At 40.0% G+C, this 18,542-nt stretch overlaps 1 protein-coding gene across 2 annotated transcripts in view; it reads right to left on the bottom strand.

The window, feature by feature from the left end:
- LOC114653720 (pituitary adenylate cyclase-activating polypeptide type I receptor-like) overlaps window positions 1-18,542 on the bottom strand; it is a 231,841-nt gene that overhangs the window by 53,516 nt on the left and 159,783 nt on the right. For both annotated transcript variants that reach the window (XM_028804188.2, XM_051929381.1), the window contains exons 4-7: window positions 17,903-18,010; window positions 10,709-10,818; window positions 4,640-4,737; window positions 1,900-2,032 (exon numbers count right to left, since the gene is read on the bottom strand). In XM_028804188.2, coding sequence (XP_028660021.1) covers window positions 1,900-2,032; window positions 4,640-4,737; window positions 10,709-10,818; window positions 17,903-18,010 — 449 coding nt within the window. The remainder of the gene's footprint in view (window positions 1-1,899; window positions 2,033-4,639; window positions 4,738-10,708; window positions 10,819-17,902; window positions 18,011-18,542) is intronic.

Raw genomic sequence — 18,542 nt, 5'->3', positions numbered from 1 at the left:
ATTTGAAGCTGTACAGAAGAGAGCAACCAAGTGCAGCACAGACCTTAAGGGAATGTCCTACTCTGACAGACTCAGAGAATTAAACCTATTTAGCCTCGATTAGAGGAGACTGTGTGGAGACCTAATCCAGGTCTTCAAAGTTCTCAAAGGCATTGACAAAGGATCCAGCAGAAGTCTTTCAACTTAATGGTGAATCCCGTACTCGAGGACACCAGTGTAAATTAAGTGGAAGTGTATTAGCACAATAGTCAAACATTATGTATGTTTGACTATTGTGCTAACATATGTATGTTCTTATATAAATTAGATTAATTAATAAATTAATGAAAGTAATCTTTTTCTTTAGGTACTAAGGTGAGGCTTTGGAAAACATCTTGCATCACCCCAGTCCCAAAGGTATCATGTCCTAGTGAGATAAATGACTTCCGGCCTGTTGCTCTGGCGTCACATGTGATGAAGACCATGGAGTGGCTGCTGCTTCACCACCTGAGGCCACAGGTCTGCCACGCCCTTGACCCTCTGCAGTTCGCATACCAGGAGAAGGTGAGAGCGGAGGATGCCATCATCTACATACTACACCGATCCCTCTCCCCCTTGGACAGAGGCAGCGGTGCAGTAAGAATTATGTTTCTGGACTTCTCTAGCACCTTCAACACCATCCAACCTCTGTTCGTTAGGGACAAGCTGATAGAGATGGGAGTAGATTCATACCTGGTGGCATCTTACAGACAGACCTCAGTATGTGCGTCTCGGGAACTGCAGGTCTGACATTGTGGTCAGCAACACAGGAGTGCCGCAGGGGACTGCACTTTCTCCGGTCCTGTTCAGCCTATATACATCGGACTTCCAATATAACTCGGAGTCCTGCCATGTGCAAAAGTTCGCTAATGACACTGCTATCGTGGGCTGCATCAGGAGTGGGCAGGAGGAGGAGTATAGGGACCTAATCATGGACTTTGTTAAATGGTGCAACTCAAACCACCTATAATTGAACACCAGCAAAACCAAGGAGCTGGTGGTGGATTTTAGGAGACCCAGGCCCCTCCTGGACCCCGTGATCATCAGAGGTGACTGTGTGCAGAGGATGCAAACCTATAAATACCTGGGAGTGCAGCTGGATGATAAATTGGACTGGTCTACCAATATTGATGCTCTGTGCAAGAGAGGATAGTGCCGACTATACTTCCTTAGAAGGCTGGCGTCCTTCAACATCTGCAATAAGATGCTGCAGATGTTCTGTCAGACGGTTGTGGCGAGTGCCCTCTTCTACATGGTGGTGTGCTGGGGAAGCAGCATAAAGAAGAGGGACGCCTCACGCCTGGACAAACAGGTGAGGAAGGCAGGCTCTAATGTAGTCACAGAGCTGGACAGTTTGACATCTGTGGCAGAGCGACGGGCGCTGAGCAGGTTCCTGTCAATCATGGAGAATCCACTGCATCCACTGAACAGGATCATCTCCACACAAAGGAGCAGCTTCAGCGACAGACTGAGGAGATCGTTCCTCCCCCACACTATGCAACTCTTCAATTCCACCCAGGGGGTTAAACGTTAACATTATAAAAAGTTATTGTCTGTTATACCTGTATTTTTATTACTCTTTAATTTAATATAGTTTTTATTAGTATGCTGCTGCTGGAGTATTGAAATTTCCCTTTGGGGATTAATAAAGTATCTATCTATCTATCTATCTATCTATCTATCTATCTATCTATCTATCTATCTATCTATCTATCTATCTATCTATCTATCTATCTATCTATCTATCTATCTATCTATCTATCTATCTATCCATATAGGGTGAAAAATATACAAAGTTCATTTTGCTTTCATTTAATTAGTAAAGTGTATTTTTCAGCCTTAATTTTTACAGAACAGAAAAGAATTATTTGTTTCACTTACCGTTGAAACAGAACAGTGTTTAGCATCTTCTTCAGCATAAAGAACTCCATCCTTAATAAAAACTGATATTGCTCTTAAAATAAATGATACAAAAAGGTTCATGTGGATGAAGTTCCTGGTACAGTGTAGTTTTCTGCAATTAGAAAAATTAGTTTGTTAGTGAAAAGCTACCAAATATTTTCTAATATTTAAGCCTTCTTAACTAATGTAGTGAATGTTGAAATTTGTTATTTACATTATTGAAGAAGTCATTCTTGCCTCCAAATGTCACTAGAAGCAAGTGGACAAAGACATGCGGACTAGGCAAATGTCACTGTTAAATCAGTTGCTGAATGAATGGCAATCTAATTACTAAACAAATTACTAGAACAAGATTTACTCAATCAAAGCTTATAGATAGCAAATAAGCAAATGTTTTAAATGTACACAATGCTCTTAACTTTCACCTCTTCTAAATTTTGTTGGATATGTCAAAATGACGCAGCAGAACTCCAGTGTATACAGTGCAAGAAATTATTTGTTGGCGTGTGTACAAAAACAACAAAAACAGTTCTGATAGTTGGAGAGGGGTGGCACAGTGCCTGCATGTGACTTTCGAACATTTATCCCGATTTTACTTGGCATTTTAATTGTTTGTGGCTGTGTTTTGCCTCACAACCACACACTCTCTTCCATGTCAGGGCATTGTTCTTAAGTGCTCTTTTAAGTGTGCTTATCAAATGACTCTTTCTTTGATACTCTCACCACTCACTTTCTTAATTGCCTCATTATAAATTATGATTGCATTATTTTACAGATTTATTAATTTGTTTACTGCCATCTGATCTGATTCTTGCTCTGGACTCCATTCTGCAGATATATGCTCTTGATATTTTTGGTGATATTGTGCATGTGTACCACTACCGTATGGGAATAAGACAAAAAAGTTTAAGCATGTGCTTAACTGTACAATGTTCATAATCCAAAGGCAGGTCACTAGAAAAATCAAAATCACATTGGAACTAAAGCATGCACCCATCCATCCACAATCAGTAACAGGTTAGGGGAATCCATTAAATTTACAATAGGTGTCCAATTTAGAAACAACCATCTATAGAAATGTAAAAAATAAAGTCAGTGTCCCTTGAAATAGACACAAAGTACTAGGGATTCCAATTTTTATAAGGCTCTGTATTTTTCACTACACTAGCCTCACCTAGTGGAAAGTGGGAAACATTTCTCAAAAGGTCAACTCTCATGCACAAAGTCACACTCATGCTGGGCCAATTAATAGTTGCTAAACAAAAATTTGTATGGTGTTATGTTTACTAAAGCTTGTCAGAGGGAGAGAGAAAGAATAAACAAGAAGTTCAACTCCACTTAAAGAATCCCAAATCTATCTATCCATTCTGTTTTTAAACTGTAGAGGAATACCCATTTAACAAAAAAAACTTTCCCACAAAATCGTTTGTTCCTCCTATTTCAACATCCACCAAAACAAAGGTGTAAATTGCCTTGTACAGCAAATGTACTGTTTGTGTTGGCAACATCAGAAAATCATGATAATTCTGAAATTTTTTGGAACAAAAAACTACATGATTTTTTAATTACCTTTATTTATAATATTACCATCAGGTGTGCTTTCTGGGTAGGGGTGCTGCAGCTTAGGGTTCCAATCCCTGCCCTAATTGTTTTTTTATTTTTATAGAATGAATATGTTCTCTCGCTACACATGTGGCCCCATTTCCTTAGATAGTCTACCATGATAAATGATAATTAGAACTAGACTCATTTTAACTGTTTTGAACCTGAAATTGTCAGGGTAGGCTCTGTCTTCCATTGACACAGTCCTGGATAAAGCATGCTCAGTAAATAGATGAATACAGTTTTCAAAAAAGGTTTCAGAAATCATTGTTATACATTTTAAGTTCTGTCGATTCAGTATTAAAATACTGTATAAAATGCCCTTCCATTATGTAACTTTCTTTCACTACAGCATTATACACAGAAACTGGATGGAGGGCCAGTCCATCTTAAGATTTACCAATTAACTTGGCCATTTTGCCAGAACCAGAGTATCCAACAAAAAATAAATAAATAAACAAATAAATTAATAAACTATTCAGCTCTTCAAATGCCACATTGACAGTTACTTTTCACAACCTTTCTCCTGAATATGTAAATCAGAAGTGTTGACCACTGCACTACCCGGACGTCCTGCATAAAACATTGCATTCTTATATACTGTATAACATGTAGTTCACTTTTAAAGCAGAAAATTATATTTTAATGTGCTTTATATCAAGACTGCATTTCATTTAGAATATGAAAATAGAAAATCTGAGGGGCAGTTGAAATATCAGAATTTTATTGATGCAACCTCTTTTTGGTGTCGCTGGAGCACTAGCTTGTTGCAGTCATGGTGTTATTTTGTTCATATATACAGTATTTACCATTTCTTTTCAATTCTGATGTATCTTGTATTTTTCTGCTCACGGGATCTATTTTTTGTAGGCAGGAACACATTTTCTACATTTATAGAATGGGTTGGGTAAAGCAAACTGTTGAAGTCTTCTAGATAGGCTCCATTAAAGCTTCTTTTACTTTTCTTTTCAAATGTATGTCACTAGTTGAGTACACAGTTTTAGCAAAAGCCTGTTATTTTATATTTTACAGCAAATCTAAACAACAGCTAATTAAATCAAGAAAGATAATAGGGAAAGGAATAAACAATTACAGTAGGTGCCAAGACATTACTTACCTGAAGCGACAGAGAATCACCATAGCTGTCGTCAGAGAAACAAGTGAGGTACTGTATCCAACCGTGTATAGTGCTTTCACGGATACATAATACAAGTCCTTTACAAAATACAAAAATAAGAAAGACTATATTAGGTCTTTAAAATTTTATTAAAGTACATTTTTTCAAATGGTAATAATACAATCTTTTTTACTTCTATTGATTTCTAATCATTTGCCAATAGTACAAACCACATTTTCTTTCTGCATTGCAAGAAGAAGGGTTAAGAAACTCTGGCTTGTGGTGAGTGAGAAGAAAAAAATGTATGTTTGAAATACATGTCATTTTGACCAAGTCATGAAGCCTCACTGTATACTAAATGTGCCAAACCGTCACTCTGTAGGCTCTTTAAGCTATGCTATACTGTTATACTTACAGAGGAGTGGTCCATCTGCTGACTCACTGGTGCCAAGACAACAATCTCACCCTTAATATCAGCAAAACCAAGGAGTTCATCATAGAATTCAGAAAGAGGTCCACACTTCCATCTGCATCAGAGGAGATGCTATAGAAAGGTTCAGCATCTTCAAATTTCTTGGAACAACCATAACTAACAAACTAAAGTGGCTCCTACCAATTTTGGTTGTTGTTCAAAAAGGCTCACCAGCACCTGTTCTTCCTCAAAACATCTGAGAGAAGCTCACAGTTCTTCATCTGTTTTTACAAGTGAACAACAAGTGAAAGTGGAATCCATCCTCAATGGCTATATCACATCCTGGTATGGCACCTGCTTCATTCAAATTCAAGATTATTGGCACCTATCTGCCTTTTCTTTAGAAGATATTAAACGCACTCACTTCCTTAGAAAGGCAAACAGGATCATTAAAAACCTAAGTCATCATATTCAGCTGCTTTTCTCACACCACCCTTCTGGCAAACAGAACCGGGCCTTTGGCACTTGCACCAGCCGATTCAAGGACAGTCTCCATAAGAACAAACATTTTTATATACTGTGTATATCTATCTATTATATAAAAAAATCTTGCACGTCACGCCCTACTTACAAACTATTTCTTGCAGACACTTTAATGTCCCACAAGACAAGGAAGTGAGACAAAAGGACAGCTGCTGTACAGGCTTTTAAATGATCGTCGCGCAGCGCAACATGCAGATCATGCAGCACGGCACAAGCAGCAGCTGTCCTTGGCTTTTAAATGATCAAGACACAGCGCAACATGCAGATCACACAGCTCGGTAGCAGCAACACCAAGCTAGCAGATCATCTGTCCGCATCTTCTTAGCTTGTGTTCCCCCCCTCCCTTCACAACGTGAGTGGCAGAAACATGATAGCATGAAGTACCCCAGTACCCCGGAGGGGGGGTTGTTGGGAGGTGGGCGAGCGAAGTGAGCAGGGGGCTTTGCCCCCTAGTATATATATATATATATATATATATATATATATATATATATATATATATATATATATATATATATACTGTATATATACAGTGCATCCAGAAAGTATTCACAGCGCATCACTTTTTCCACCTTTTGTTATGTTACAGCCTTATTCCAAAATGAATTAAATTCATTTTTTTTCCTCAGAATTCTACACACAACACCCCATAATGACAACGTGAAAAAAGTTTACTTGAGGTTTTTGCAAATGTATTAAAAATAAAAAAACTGAGAAATCACATGTACATAAGTGTTCACAGCCTTTGCTCAATACTTTGTCGATGCACCTTTGGCAGCAATTACAGCCTCAAGTCTTTTTGAATATGATGCCACAAGCTTGGCACACCTATCCTTGGCCAATTTCTCCCATTCCTCTATGCAGCACCTCTCAAGCCCCATCAGGTTGGATGGGAAGCATCGGTGCACAGCCATTTTAAGATCTCTCCAGAAATGTTCAGTCAGATTCAAGTCTGGGCTCTGGCTGGGCCACTCAAGGACATTCACAGAGTTGTCCTGAAGCCACTCCTTTGATATCTTGGCTGTGTGCTTAGGGTCGTTGTCCTGTCCTCGCCCCAGTCTGAGGTCAAGAGCGCTCTGGAGCAGGTTTTCATCCAGGATGTCTCTGTACATTGCTGCAGTCATCTTTCCCTTTATCCTGACTAGTCTCCCAGTCCCTGCCGCTGAAAAACATCCCCACAGCATGATGCTGCCACCACCATGCTTCACTATAGGGATGGTGCCAGGTTTCCTCCAAACATGATGCCTGGCATTCACGCCAAAGAATTCAATCTTTGTCTCATCAGACCAGAGAATTTTCTTTCTCATGGTCTGAGAGTCCTTCAGGTGCCTTTTGGCAAACTCCAGGCGGGCTGCCATGTGCCTTTTACTAAGGAGTGGCTTCTGTCTGGCCACTCTACCATACAGGCCTGATTGGTGGATTGCTGTAGAGATGGTTGTCATTCTAGAAGGTTCTCCTCTCTCCACAGAGGACCTCTGGAGCTCTGACAGAGTGACCATCGGGTTCTTGGTCACCTCCCTGACTAAGGCCCTTCTCCCCCGATCGCTCAGTTTAGATGGCCGGCCAGTTCTAGGAAGAGTCCTGGTGGTTTTGAACTTCTTCCACTTACGGATGATGGAGGCCACTGTGCTCATTGGGACCTTCAAAGCAGCAGAAATTTTTCTGTAACCTACCCCAGATTTGTGTCTTGAGATAATCCTGTCTCGGAGGTCTACAGACAATTCCTTTGACTTCATGCTTGGTTTGTGCTCTGACATGAACTGTCAGCTGTGGGACCTTATATAGACAGGTGTGTGCCTTTCCAACTCATGTCCAACCAACTGAATTTACCACAGGTGGACTCCAATTAAGCTGCAGAAACATCTCAAGGATGATCAGGGGAAACAGGATGCACCTGAGCTCAATTTCGAGCTTCATGGCAAAGGCTGTGAATACTTATGTACATGTGCTTTCTCAGTTTTGTTATTTTATAAATTTGCAAAAATCTCAAGTAAACTTTTTTCACGTTGTCATTATGGGGTGTTGTGTGTAGAATTATGAGGAAAAAAATGAATTTAATCCATTTTGGAATAAGGCTATAACATAACAAAATGTGGAAAAAGTGATGCACTGTGAATACTTTCCGGATGCACTGTATATAGATACTGTATATATATATATATATATATATATATATATATATATATATATATATATATTTCTGATTATTTTTATGTTTCTATGGAAAAGTTTAAAGGGTTTCTATTGGCAAATACATCAGATTTATGCAAAGAGTCAATATTTACAGTGTTGGCCCTTCTTTTCTATAACTTCTGCAATTCGCTCTGGCATGCTGGATGTCAGCTTCTGCGCCTTATCCTGACTGGTGGTGATCTATTTTTGCCCTTTTAGTGCTTGGAGTTGATTGCTTGTATACTACATGACGTCTCATATCCGCTTTTAGGGTGATGATTGACCTCCAAGGTCAAAGGTCAACCCAACAAGGTGAAGGTCAAAAATCAAATAACCTGTAGCCTAAAATTTGGTAATAATAACTCTTTACATTTATATAGCGCTTTTCTCACTACTCAAAGCACTTTCCACACAGGGAGGACCCGGGAAGCAAACCCACAATCTCCTTACCGCAAAGCAGCAGCACTACCACTGCGTCACCTGTGAGGTACACATATGCTATGCTGAAACTCTGCACTACAGCTTTATATTAAAAGCGAAGAGTTTTGGAATTATTGCTCTTTTTATTTTTATTTTATTTTATTATAGAATTAACTCTCGGCAGCATGCGTGCAGTGTACCGTTACAGTCATCTGCAGCTCCCAAACCATTGACCTGAAATTTGATACACATATACTGTATGGTGAACAAAGGTCAAGGTCAGTGCCGGATTAACCAATAGGCACATGTAGCATATGCTATGGGCCCCGCAATTTCGGGGGCCCCCAAATGGTGGACCCAATATTTAATGAAAAAGTGTAGCATTGAAAAACTGGTCTTTAAAAATATTATCTTTACGTTTTTAAACTGTAAATTTCTTACACAACAAAACTTTAGGGGCCCAACACATAAAATTCACATAAATATTATAAGATTCTTATTATAATCGAGAGTAAAATAATTATTTAGTCCGGTTTGAACTGTTCAGAATCTAAACTTCAGATGATGCAGACCAAAAGGGCCCCCAAATTTGAAATGTGCTACGGGCCCCCAAAGCTCTTAATCCGGCCCTGGTCAAGGTCAACGGTCAAGTCAAGTGTATTCACTGGACATTATCGTGCAGTTCGCAATTACTGGTCTTGTATATATATATATATATATATATATATATATATATATATATATATATATATATATATATATATATTATATTGTGCATGTTAACTACTGCATATTAGTTATTTATTTATTCTGTTCTTGTCAACTGTTCTGAGGAGATAAATATCATTGTGAATTTCCCATTGGGATTAATAAAGTATCTATCTATCTATCTATCTATCTATCTATCTATCTATCTATCTATCTATCTATCTATCTATCTATCTATCTATCTATCATTGTACTGTGTGCACGTGACAATACAGTAAACATGACTTCATTGTAATGTAAATATTCATTTTACATATGATTTAGATATTCAGATATATAACAAGCTATTACTATTAACAATTTTGAGTTTAGAGGCAAACATTAAGGAGAAAAGTAAATCAAAGTAAGTGTTAATAATATGACGAGGAAACATTGAAATTTTTTTTTTTTTTAATTTTCTAAAGCACATTTTCTGAGACACTGACATATGAGATTAATTAATTATTTAGTGAAAGTTAAATTTAGGCATAAATAAAATACAATAAGAACATCATTCAAAAACATTAAGAAGATTGTAAAACCAGCAAAGGGCTAGTTTAAAATGTGGCTGAATCAGTTTCTCTATTGCCATCTTGTGGCTAGTTGTGGTATACCAGGTCCTTAAACCTTAGATGGAACAATATGATTACATACTGTAAGCATATTTGTCATTTTTGCATACTGTCAGAACTAAAGAAGGGCAGACTTGCCTAGGAAATGAATAATTTAAGAAAAGAATTAGAAATAAAACACTTGGAAAATTAAAAATAGAAATAAAAAAGTAAAGAGACTATGGAAATAAAAAGGTAGTGGTGAAGGAAAAGCAAAGTTTCACAGTGTGTACAGTGATTGAAACCGAAAAATATATTATTGTAAGGTATGCATTAAAATTAAACATCAATTAAATTTAAAATAACTAAGCTTCCATTACTGTATGGGCAGCATGGTTGGGCAGTGTGTAGCGCTGCTGCCTCACAGTTAGGAGACCCGAGTTCACTTCCCGGGTCCTCCCTGCATGGAGTTTTTATGTTCTCCCCGTGTCTGTGTGGGTTTCCTCCGGGTGCTCCGGTTTCCTCCCACAGTCCAAAGATATGCAGGTTAGGTGCATTGGCGATTCTAAATTGTCCCTAGTGTGTGCTTGGTGTGTGTGTGCCCTGCCCGGGGTTTGTTTCTTGCCTTGCACCCTGTGTTGGCTGGGATTGGCTCCAGCAGATCCCCGTGACCCTGTAGTTAGGATATAGCAGGTTGGATAATGGATGGATGGATAAGCTTCTATTCATTCATCCATCTTCACACGTACTGAATGTAAATATAAGGTTGCTATAGTGGAGCCAAACAGCAGTCTCAGCTCTTCAGATGGCAATTAAAAATTAAAAACGCTAAATTAACATCAAGGGCAAAACCTTTCCAGTGTAACACAAGAAACTTCAATGATCAAATTTAGAAGATTTACTAGTAACTGCCAATTTCGAATACAAGGGCATGGGGAATTTTATTTAACAGAAAAATAAATGTGACTTTTTTTGTAAAAAAGAATAAAAACAATTTGTAAGTATTTCTGCACAAAATGCATATTGCAAGCAAATATTTGATATAATACAATCTCAAAGAAAAACAGGCTAATGAAGGGTCATAAAATTGTTTTGAATGCACTATGATGGAGAAGCAGTGGTCACAAAGAGTTGCTGCATATACTGTACTTTATTCAAAAAACGAGCCAAACCTGTGAGATTCCATCTTGAATGAAAGGACGTATTCAAACTGTTAAAGCATACCTGGCCGTTTGTTTCATTTTCACTGTCATTTATACCACAGGCATCATAGTAATGTGGAAAAGGCTCTGACCAGCCATCTTCAGTGCAATTTCGGCTAATGATACCCAGGTCTGAAAGAATCATAAACATACACAAGCATTATGTATATACACTGGGATTATAAACAAAACAATTTCTTTTATTAATTATAATGTTTTCACCACCAATAAACAATATCGTATTGGCAGTAAATCTGCAAACAAATAACTTTAAACAGATCAGAAACCAAAAGCTACTAAATATTTCTAAAAAGCTAAACCCCAAAGATAAACAATATAATGGAAATGGTTCAGAGAGCTCAGAATGGAGTGTTTAGGCACTTGTGGGACAGAACAAGCATGCAAAAAGTTGAAAAGTTCACGTGTATAAAGCAGTGTTTTGTGAAAATGGAGTTTTTCTATAGTGAAAACTGTAACTGAAGAAATTTCCAAAAAGAGAACAACAAATCTTGCAATATTGAAATCAGGGAGAGGGTTAAATAATTTTGGATTAGCTAACTTACTTCACAGAAATGGATAAAAACTTAAATATGATCAGATCCCAGGGTTCTTATAACTATAGTTCTATGTTTCTACCTGTCTACCTTATATGTGAGGTGGGACTATTCCACTACCAGGAGCCTCCCTTAAATTAAAATCGGTATGAATTGTAAAATATGTTTCCCTCAAAGCTGGTAAATGTATTTTTTAAATGCCAACTGCATTATAGGCTTGGGACTATAATAGAAGAAAATAAATGCCTATATGTTAAAGGAAAGGTGCAAATTTTAAAACATGCATATCATTTGAATAAAAAGAAGCAAACAACAGAGGCATTCCATGAAGTGTATGCAGTTAAGGAAAAACAAAGTAGTTTGACTCTGCAAATGAGATCATATATGAAAATATAAAAAGAAGATCTGAAAAGGGAACGCTTGTAGCACCAAGAAAAAGTCTGAACTGTGGCATCCATCCATTTTCCAACCCGCTGAATCCGAATACAGGGTCACGGGGGTCTGCTGGAGCCAATCCCAGCCAACACAGGGCACAAGGCAGGAACCAATCCCAGGCAAGGTGCCAATCCACTGCAGGTCACACACAAACATACCCACACACCAGGCACACACTAGGGCCAATTTAGAATCACCAATCCACCTAACCTGCATGTCTTTGGACTGTGGGAGGAAACCGGAGAGCCCAGAGGAAACCCACACAGACACGGGGAGAACATGCAAACTCCACGCAGGGAGGACCCGGGAAGGTCTTCTAACTGCGAGGCAGCATTGTTCTTGTACGTAATGAATACATAATTCAAATATTTGCAGTGAAGATTGGAAAAACTGTTCTAACCCCTAGGCCAATGCCTTTAACAAGTCAGGAGTCAAGAGTTAGCAAACTTTGAGTCCAATCAATGAAATGAGAGTGGAGGTGTGGTTCAGAGATATCTTGACCAATAAAAAAAAAGATTTAAAACATTTTGAGTTTGCTGTTCATAAAGAAGCATTTGCTGATGTTAAGCATTTCTCACAAGAAATCACAGGAGATCTATGATCAAAAATTGTTGATTTGCATAATGTGGGAAAGATTTAAAAAGTGATTTCAAAGAGCTTAGGAATTCATTAGCCCACATTTAGACAAACTGTGAATAAATGTAAATGATTTAGTGCAGTGGCTTCTTTCACTAGCAGTGGGTGCCCAGCCAAAACTAAGCACAGCACAAAATGCTCAGTTAGGTACACAAAACCCTGGAGTAACAGCTAAAGGCTTATAGGAATCACTGGAACAGGTGATCATCTCTGTTCATGAGTCTACCATATTCAACACAAGGGTCCATGGCAAGACACCAATGAGGAAGTCACTGCTCTCCAAAAAAAAAAAAACCACCACTCTGCTTCTAAAGTTTGCCAAAGACAAAGACCATCTTCACACTCCACAACACTTTTGGGAAAATGGTCTGTGGACTGATGAAACTAAGGTTAAATTGTTCTGGAAGAGTATGCAGAAGTACATAAGATGTAAAAAGGGCACAAAATACCAACATGAAAACGTCATTCTAATGATTTAAGAATGATGGACAAAGCATAATTTGGGAATACTACACTTCCTTGGGACCTGGATATCGTGCCATTATCAAAGAGCAAATGAAGTTTATCAAGGTATCCAACAGGACAATGTTAGGATGGCTATCTGGCAGGAGAAGTTCTATAGAAGGTGAGTAATGCAGCAGGAGAATGACCCTAAATATACTGCTCAAAAAAATTAAAAGAACACTTTTTAATCAGAGTATAGCATCAAATCAATGAAATTTCTGGGCTATTGATCTGGTCAGTTAAGTAGCAGAGGGGCTTGTTAATCATTTTCAGCTGCTTTGGTGTTAATGACATTAACAACAGGAGCACTAGGGGCAACAATGAGACGACCCTAAAAACAGGAAAAGTTTAACAGGTGGAGGCCACTGACATTTTTCCCTCCTCATCTTTTCTGACTGTTTATTCACGAGTTTTGCATTTGGCTATGGTCAGTGTCACTACTGGTAGCATGAGGCAATACCTGGACCCTACAGAGGTTGCACAGGTAGTCTAACTTCTCCAGGATGGCACATCAATAAGTGGCATTACCAGAAGGTTTGCTGTGTCTCCCAGCACAGTCTCAATGCAATGGAGAAGATTCCAGGAGATGGGCAGTTACTCTAGGAGAGCTGGACAGGGCTGCAGAAGGTCCTTAACCCATCAGCAGGACTGGTATGTGCTCCTTTGGGCAAGGAGCAACAGGATGAGCACTGCCAGAGCTCAACAAAATGACCTCCAGCAGGCCACTGGTGTGAATGTCTCTGACCAAACAATCAGAAACAGACTTCATGATGGTGGCCTGAGGACCTGGCGTCCTCTGGTGGGCCCTGTGCTCACTGCCCGGCACCGTGGAGCTCGAATGGTATTTGCCATAGAATACCAGAATTGGCAGGTCCACCACTGGCGCCCTGTGCTTTTCACAGATGACAGCAGGTTCACATGAGCACATGTGACAGATGTGAAACGGTCTGGAGAAGTTGTGGAGAATGTTATGCTGCCTGTAACATCGTTCAGCACAACTGGTTTGGTGATGGGACAGTGATGGTCTGGGGAGGCATACCCATGGAGGGACACACAGACCTCCCCAGGCTAGAAAATGCCACCTTGACTGCCATTAGGTATCGGGATGAAATCCTTGGACCCACTGTCAGACACTATGCTGGTGCAGTGGGTCCTGGGTTCCTCCTGGTGCATGACAATGCCCGGCCTCATGTGGCAAGAGTATTGAGGCAGTTCCTGGAGGATAAAGTATAGTATGTGTGGCACGCGACTGGGGGTGAAACCCGGCCGGGATGCCCAGGAAGACCGGAGGAGGGCTTGTGCCTCCTCCAGACCAGGAGGGGGCGACCGCCCTGGTTCCTTTGGGGGGCCACGGGCATGGAGCTGGGAAGGTCAACCCTGTAGGGGCCCGTGGTCGCCACTAGGGGGTGCCCCCATGCCTGAAGATCCCTGGACCACACCACTTCCGAACACACCAGGAAGTGCTGGGGGGAAGACAAGTGGGGACACCTGGAGTGCTTCCGGGTACGCAGTCGGCACTTCCGCCACACTGGGGAGTGCCAGTGGGAGATTGCTGGGGAGCACCTGGAGCACATCCGGGTGCACATAAAAGGGGCCAACTCCCTTCAGAGAGAGGCTGGAGTTGGGAGAGAAGTTGGACAAGATCTCAGGAGAAGACACGGAGGCGGCCTGAAGAGTGAGGCATAGTGGTTTGGCCTGGACTTTGGGGAGTCTGTGGGTTGTGGAGCACTAAACTTTGTAAATAGATGTGTGTTGGGTGACGAAATGATGTCTGCCTGTCTGTGTTCGGGCAGTTCCCCACATATGCAAAACTGGTAAAAAAAATATTCTCTCTGAGAGGAAGAGTTCAAGATGTTTCTTGTAATTTGGCAAGAGGTTATTACTGCTATTGCGCAACAACCACATCAGATCCCTGCTCAGCCTTTTCTGCTGTCTTAATATATAAAGTATGAGGGACCACTTCCGACTGGGCTCTCTACTCAAACAGCTCTCTGAATCAGGTAGGAAAACATGATGCCAGCTTTACTATTTTCAGGGTACCTTTGACTGAATTGAGCTTTAATATTTGTGATTTCTTCTCTTAATTAACAGGTTGTAAAACTGGGTTGTTGAAAAAATGATGACCTAGTTTTTAATGATCTTTCAGTGACTTAAATTACTATCTATCTGAGTGTTTCTGGAGTGTTAGCAACAAAATAAATTCCATATGCGATTCTATTACCTCAACTCTTTCCAAGCAGACTGCGTGCATACTGCCATGTGGGCTTTCCTTGGTGAATAGTTTGGTGCCAAATTAATGCCCAACTGTTTTAAATTCAACTTTTAAATGATTTACTGCATAGTGTTAGTGTCTATAAAACTTAAAACAATGTACATAATTTCAAGAGTATGTTATCCTAATATGTAAATATGAACAAAATACTTCATCTGCTAGTTGCATATTCTTTAAATATGTCAATAATACTGCACACTTGAGGATTTTAAACATCTGACACTTCATTCCAGGAATGTTTTAAAAAAATGAAACATCACATTATTTTAAATGGTTCTTTGATACTTTTCTTAATGCAGCTGGTCATAATCCAAACTATGGATCTTAAACCATTGTAGACCATGACTTGCTTTGTATAAAAGGGAGGGTTTTCATGACTTACATTAATCTTTCATTTTCTGTCCTGCCCTCGAAGACTTTTAGGGTGTTTCCAAATCAGAAACTGTGGCTGGACAGTACGGTGAGGTCCCTGGTTAAAGCCCGGGACGCTGAATATAGGTCAGGCGACAGGCTGGCATATAGCAAAGCCCAAAAAGAACTAAAAAAAGGAATAAACCTGGCAAAATACAGATGCAAACAGTGTATTGAGGAGTATTTTGATAACAACGACCCACGGAACATGTGGAGAGGCTTAGACCATAACAGATTATAAGCGCAGCAATCAGCAGGTCAGCTATGACCCTAGTCTCCCTGACACCTTGAACAGTTTCTTTGCACACTTTGATGCATCTAGCAGCAGGGAGACTATACATCTCCCTTGGCTGGAGGAGCAGCATCAGCCTCTAGTCCTGCAACTACACCAAGTGAGGTCCACCCTGTGGAGGATCAACACCAACAGAGCTGTAGGACCAGATAGGGTGTCGGGTAAGACACTGAAAATATGTGCTGATCAATTGGCAGGAGTCTTTCTGGACATTTTCAACCTTTCACTACAACTTGCAATGGTCCCTGTCTGCCTCAAATCCTCCACTATTGTGCCAGTGCCTAAAAAATCAGCGGTCACCTTCTTTAATGATTACCTTCCTGTGGCTCTGACCCCAGTAATAATGATGTTCTTTGAGAGAATCCTCCTAAAGTACATCAAGAATGCCATCCCTGCTGGATTTGACAACCATCAGTTCGCCTACCAGAGGAACAGATCTACAGAGGATACCATCTCAATAGTACTTCACACAGCCCTGACTCATCTGCAGTGCCCTAACACTTATGTTAGGATGCTCTTTGTTGATTTTAGTTCAGTGTTTAACACCATAATCCTGGACAAGCTGGTACAAAAGCTTCATAATCTGGATCTGTCCACATCATTGTGTTTCTGGATCAGGGACTTTCTCACTAACAGGCCTCAGGTGGTTAGAATTGGAGATCATACATCAGCCACACTGGTTTTGAACACAGGCACGCCACAGGGTTCTGTGCTCAACCCAGCACTCTTCACGTTATTTATGCATGATTGCTCTGCCATCCATGCCACAAATATGGTTGTGAAGTTTGTGGATGATATGACCGTGGTGGGTCTCATATCAGACAACGATGAGACTCACTATAGAGAGGAGATACAACACCTAGCACTATGGTGCTCAGCCAACAACCTCATCTTGAACACCAGCAAGACCAAAGAGATCATTGTGGACTATAGGAGGTCCAGAAGAACAGAACATGTTCCTATATTCATTCATGAGGAGGCTGTAATGTGTGTGGACAATATCAATTTCTTGGGTATCCACATCACATTGGATCTGACCCGGTCTTTGAACACATCTCACCTGGTAAAGAAGGCCCAACAAAGACTCTTCTTCCTCAGGAAGATGGGACGTGCTGGATTCTCCTCTCAGCTGCTCACAAACTTCTACAGATCCGCTATAAAAAGCATTCTCTGTCACAGTATGACAGTGTAGTACGGCAGCTGCACAACACAGGACAGGAAGGACTTGGCACAGGTGGTGAGAACAGCACAGGGGATTGTGGGAAGTCCTCTTCTAGACCTGGACTCTGTATATGCTGGATGGGTGCAGAAGAGGGCCAAATGAATAGCTGCGGATCTTTCCCATCCGGGAAATGGACTGTTTGTACCACTGCCTTCGGGAAAGCGGTACAGAAACATAAAAACACGTACCAGCAGACTAAAAGACAGCTTTTTTCCCCAGATCTGTGAAGTCCATCTGCCCCTGATGATACACACACATACATCTACCCCTAACCTGCCCCCCTGTAGACATGCTCACGCACTTTCCCTCGTAATCAAACACACACACTCGAATTCCTTCCCTGCAGACCCACACACAGAGATCACTGGTCTCTGCAAGCGTACTACCTCAGGAAAAGACTTGATGATGTTTTATTGCTGCTGTCTTTTATACTTATTATGTTTATTTTATTATTTATAGTGTATTTAAGCATTCTGCCTTGAAGCCGAGTCCCACCAACAAAAAATTTCGTTATGTGTATGCATAATGACAATAAAGAATTCTATCTTCTTTCTATCAATTAAGGTTTCATTATACAGTAATAAAGCTTACCCTTTAGCTTGCCTGCTGTTTTCTCAGTTTATTTGTCTACTGCTGAGGCCTTGCTGTAGTCCACAAACTCTTTGCATCTCATTCAGGGTGAAGTTGTGCAGTCTTGCCTTTGGTTTGCCCCCAACAAAGTGCTTAAGGGTTACTGCATATCAAGCAGAGACTTGGTGTCCTACAGCCTAATACCTCATGACAAACAGATGGGCCATGAATATATTTTGAACTATGTTGTACGATAAGATCTTAAGCTTTGTGCTTTAAGTAGAGCTTAAGTAATTTCCAGACCAAACGGTTTATCTTACCATCCTCTGAACTTATTATTCGGAAAAACCCTGGACAGTGAACACTGGCAACTTCTCCAATAGCAGTATGCTTCCAGCAAGTAATATTGTCCCATTCTGTTGGACACCCTGTGAAATAAAAGGAAAGACAAATGTTATAAAATTGAGTCTGTGATCAACATAACTACAAATAAACAGAGAATTATTGAATTTAATAGACTATGCTTAGCTACATTTGTCACGTTTTTATAATGTTTGCAGTGCATATTATAATTTCTGTGTTTTTAAACATTGACAAGCAATGCCTAATGCTTCGAAAAATGTATTTCTTAACAGTATGATATGATGCTAATATAAAATATATATTAAACTAGGTGGCCACTTTATTTGATGAACCTATCTACAGTTGTAACAGTGATTTGGTCTCATTTGTGAAATATGAAAAGCTTGAAATCATTATAGACTGTTCTCTGCAATTCGCAAAACTTTCAGTATGGGGACATTGAACTCCTCAAATGTATCACATAGTTGGTGCCAGTTATATTGAGATGGATTTCTGCGCCTCTCATCTAATCTCTCTGACATCTGATTAACGTGAGATACAGTGATTAAGTAGACTGCAGTATTATTCTTAGTCTACTGTCATATTCCTTTATCCAAT

This window comes from Erpetoichthys calabaricus, chromosome 6 (genome assembly GCF_900747795.2).
Source record: "Erpetoichthys calabaricus chromosome 6, fErpCal1.3, whole genome shotgun sequence".
In the NCBI taxonomy this organism is placed as follows: domain Eukaryota; kingdom Metazoa; phylum Chordata; class Cladistia; order Polypteriformes; family Polypteridae; genus Erpetoichthys; species Erpetoichthys calabaricus.
The sequence above is the reverse complement of the archived record's forward strand: the minus strand, read 5'-3'. Positions and strand labels throughout refer to the sequence as shown.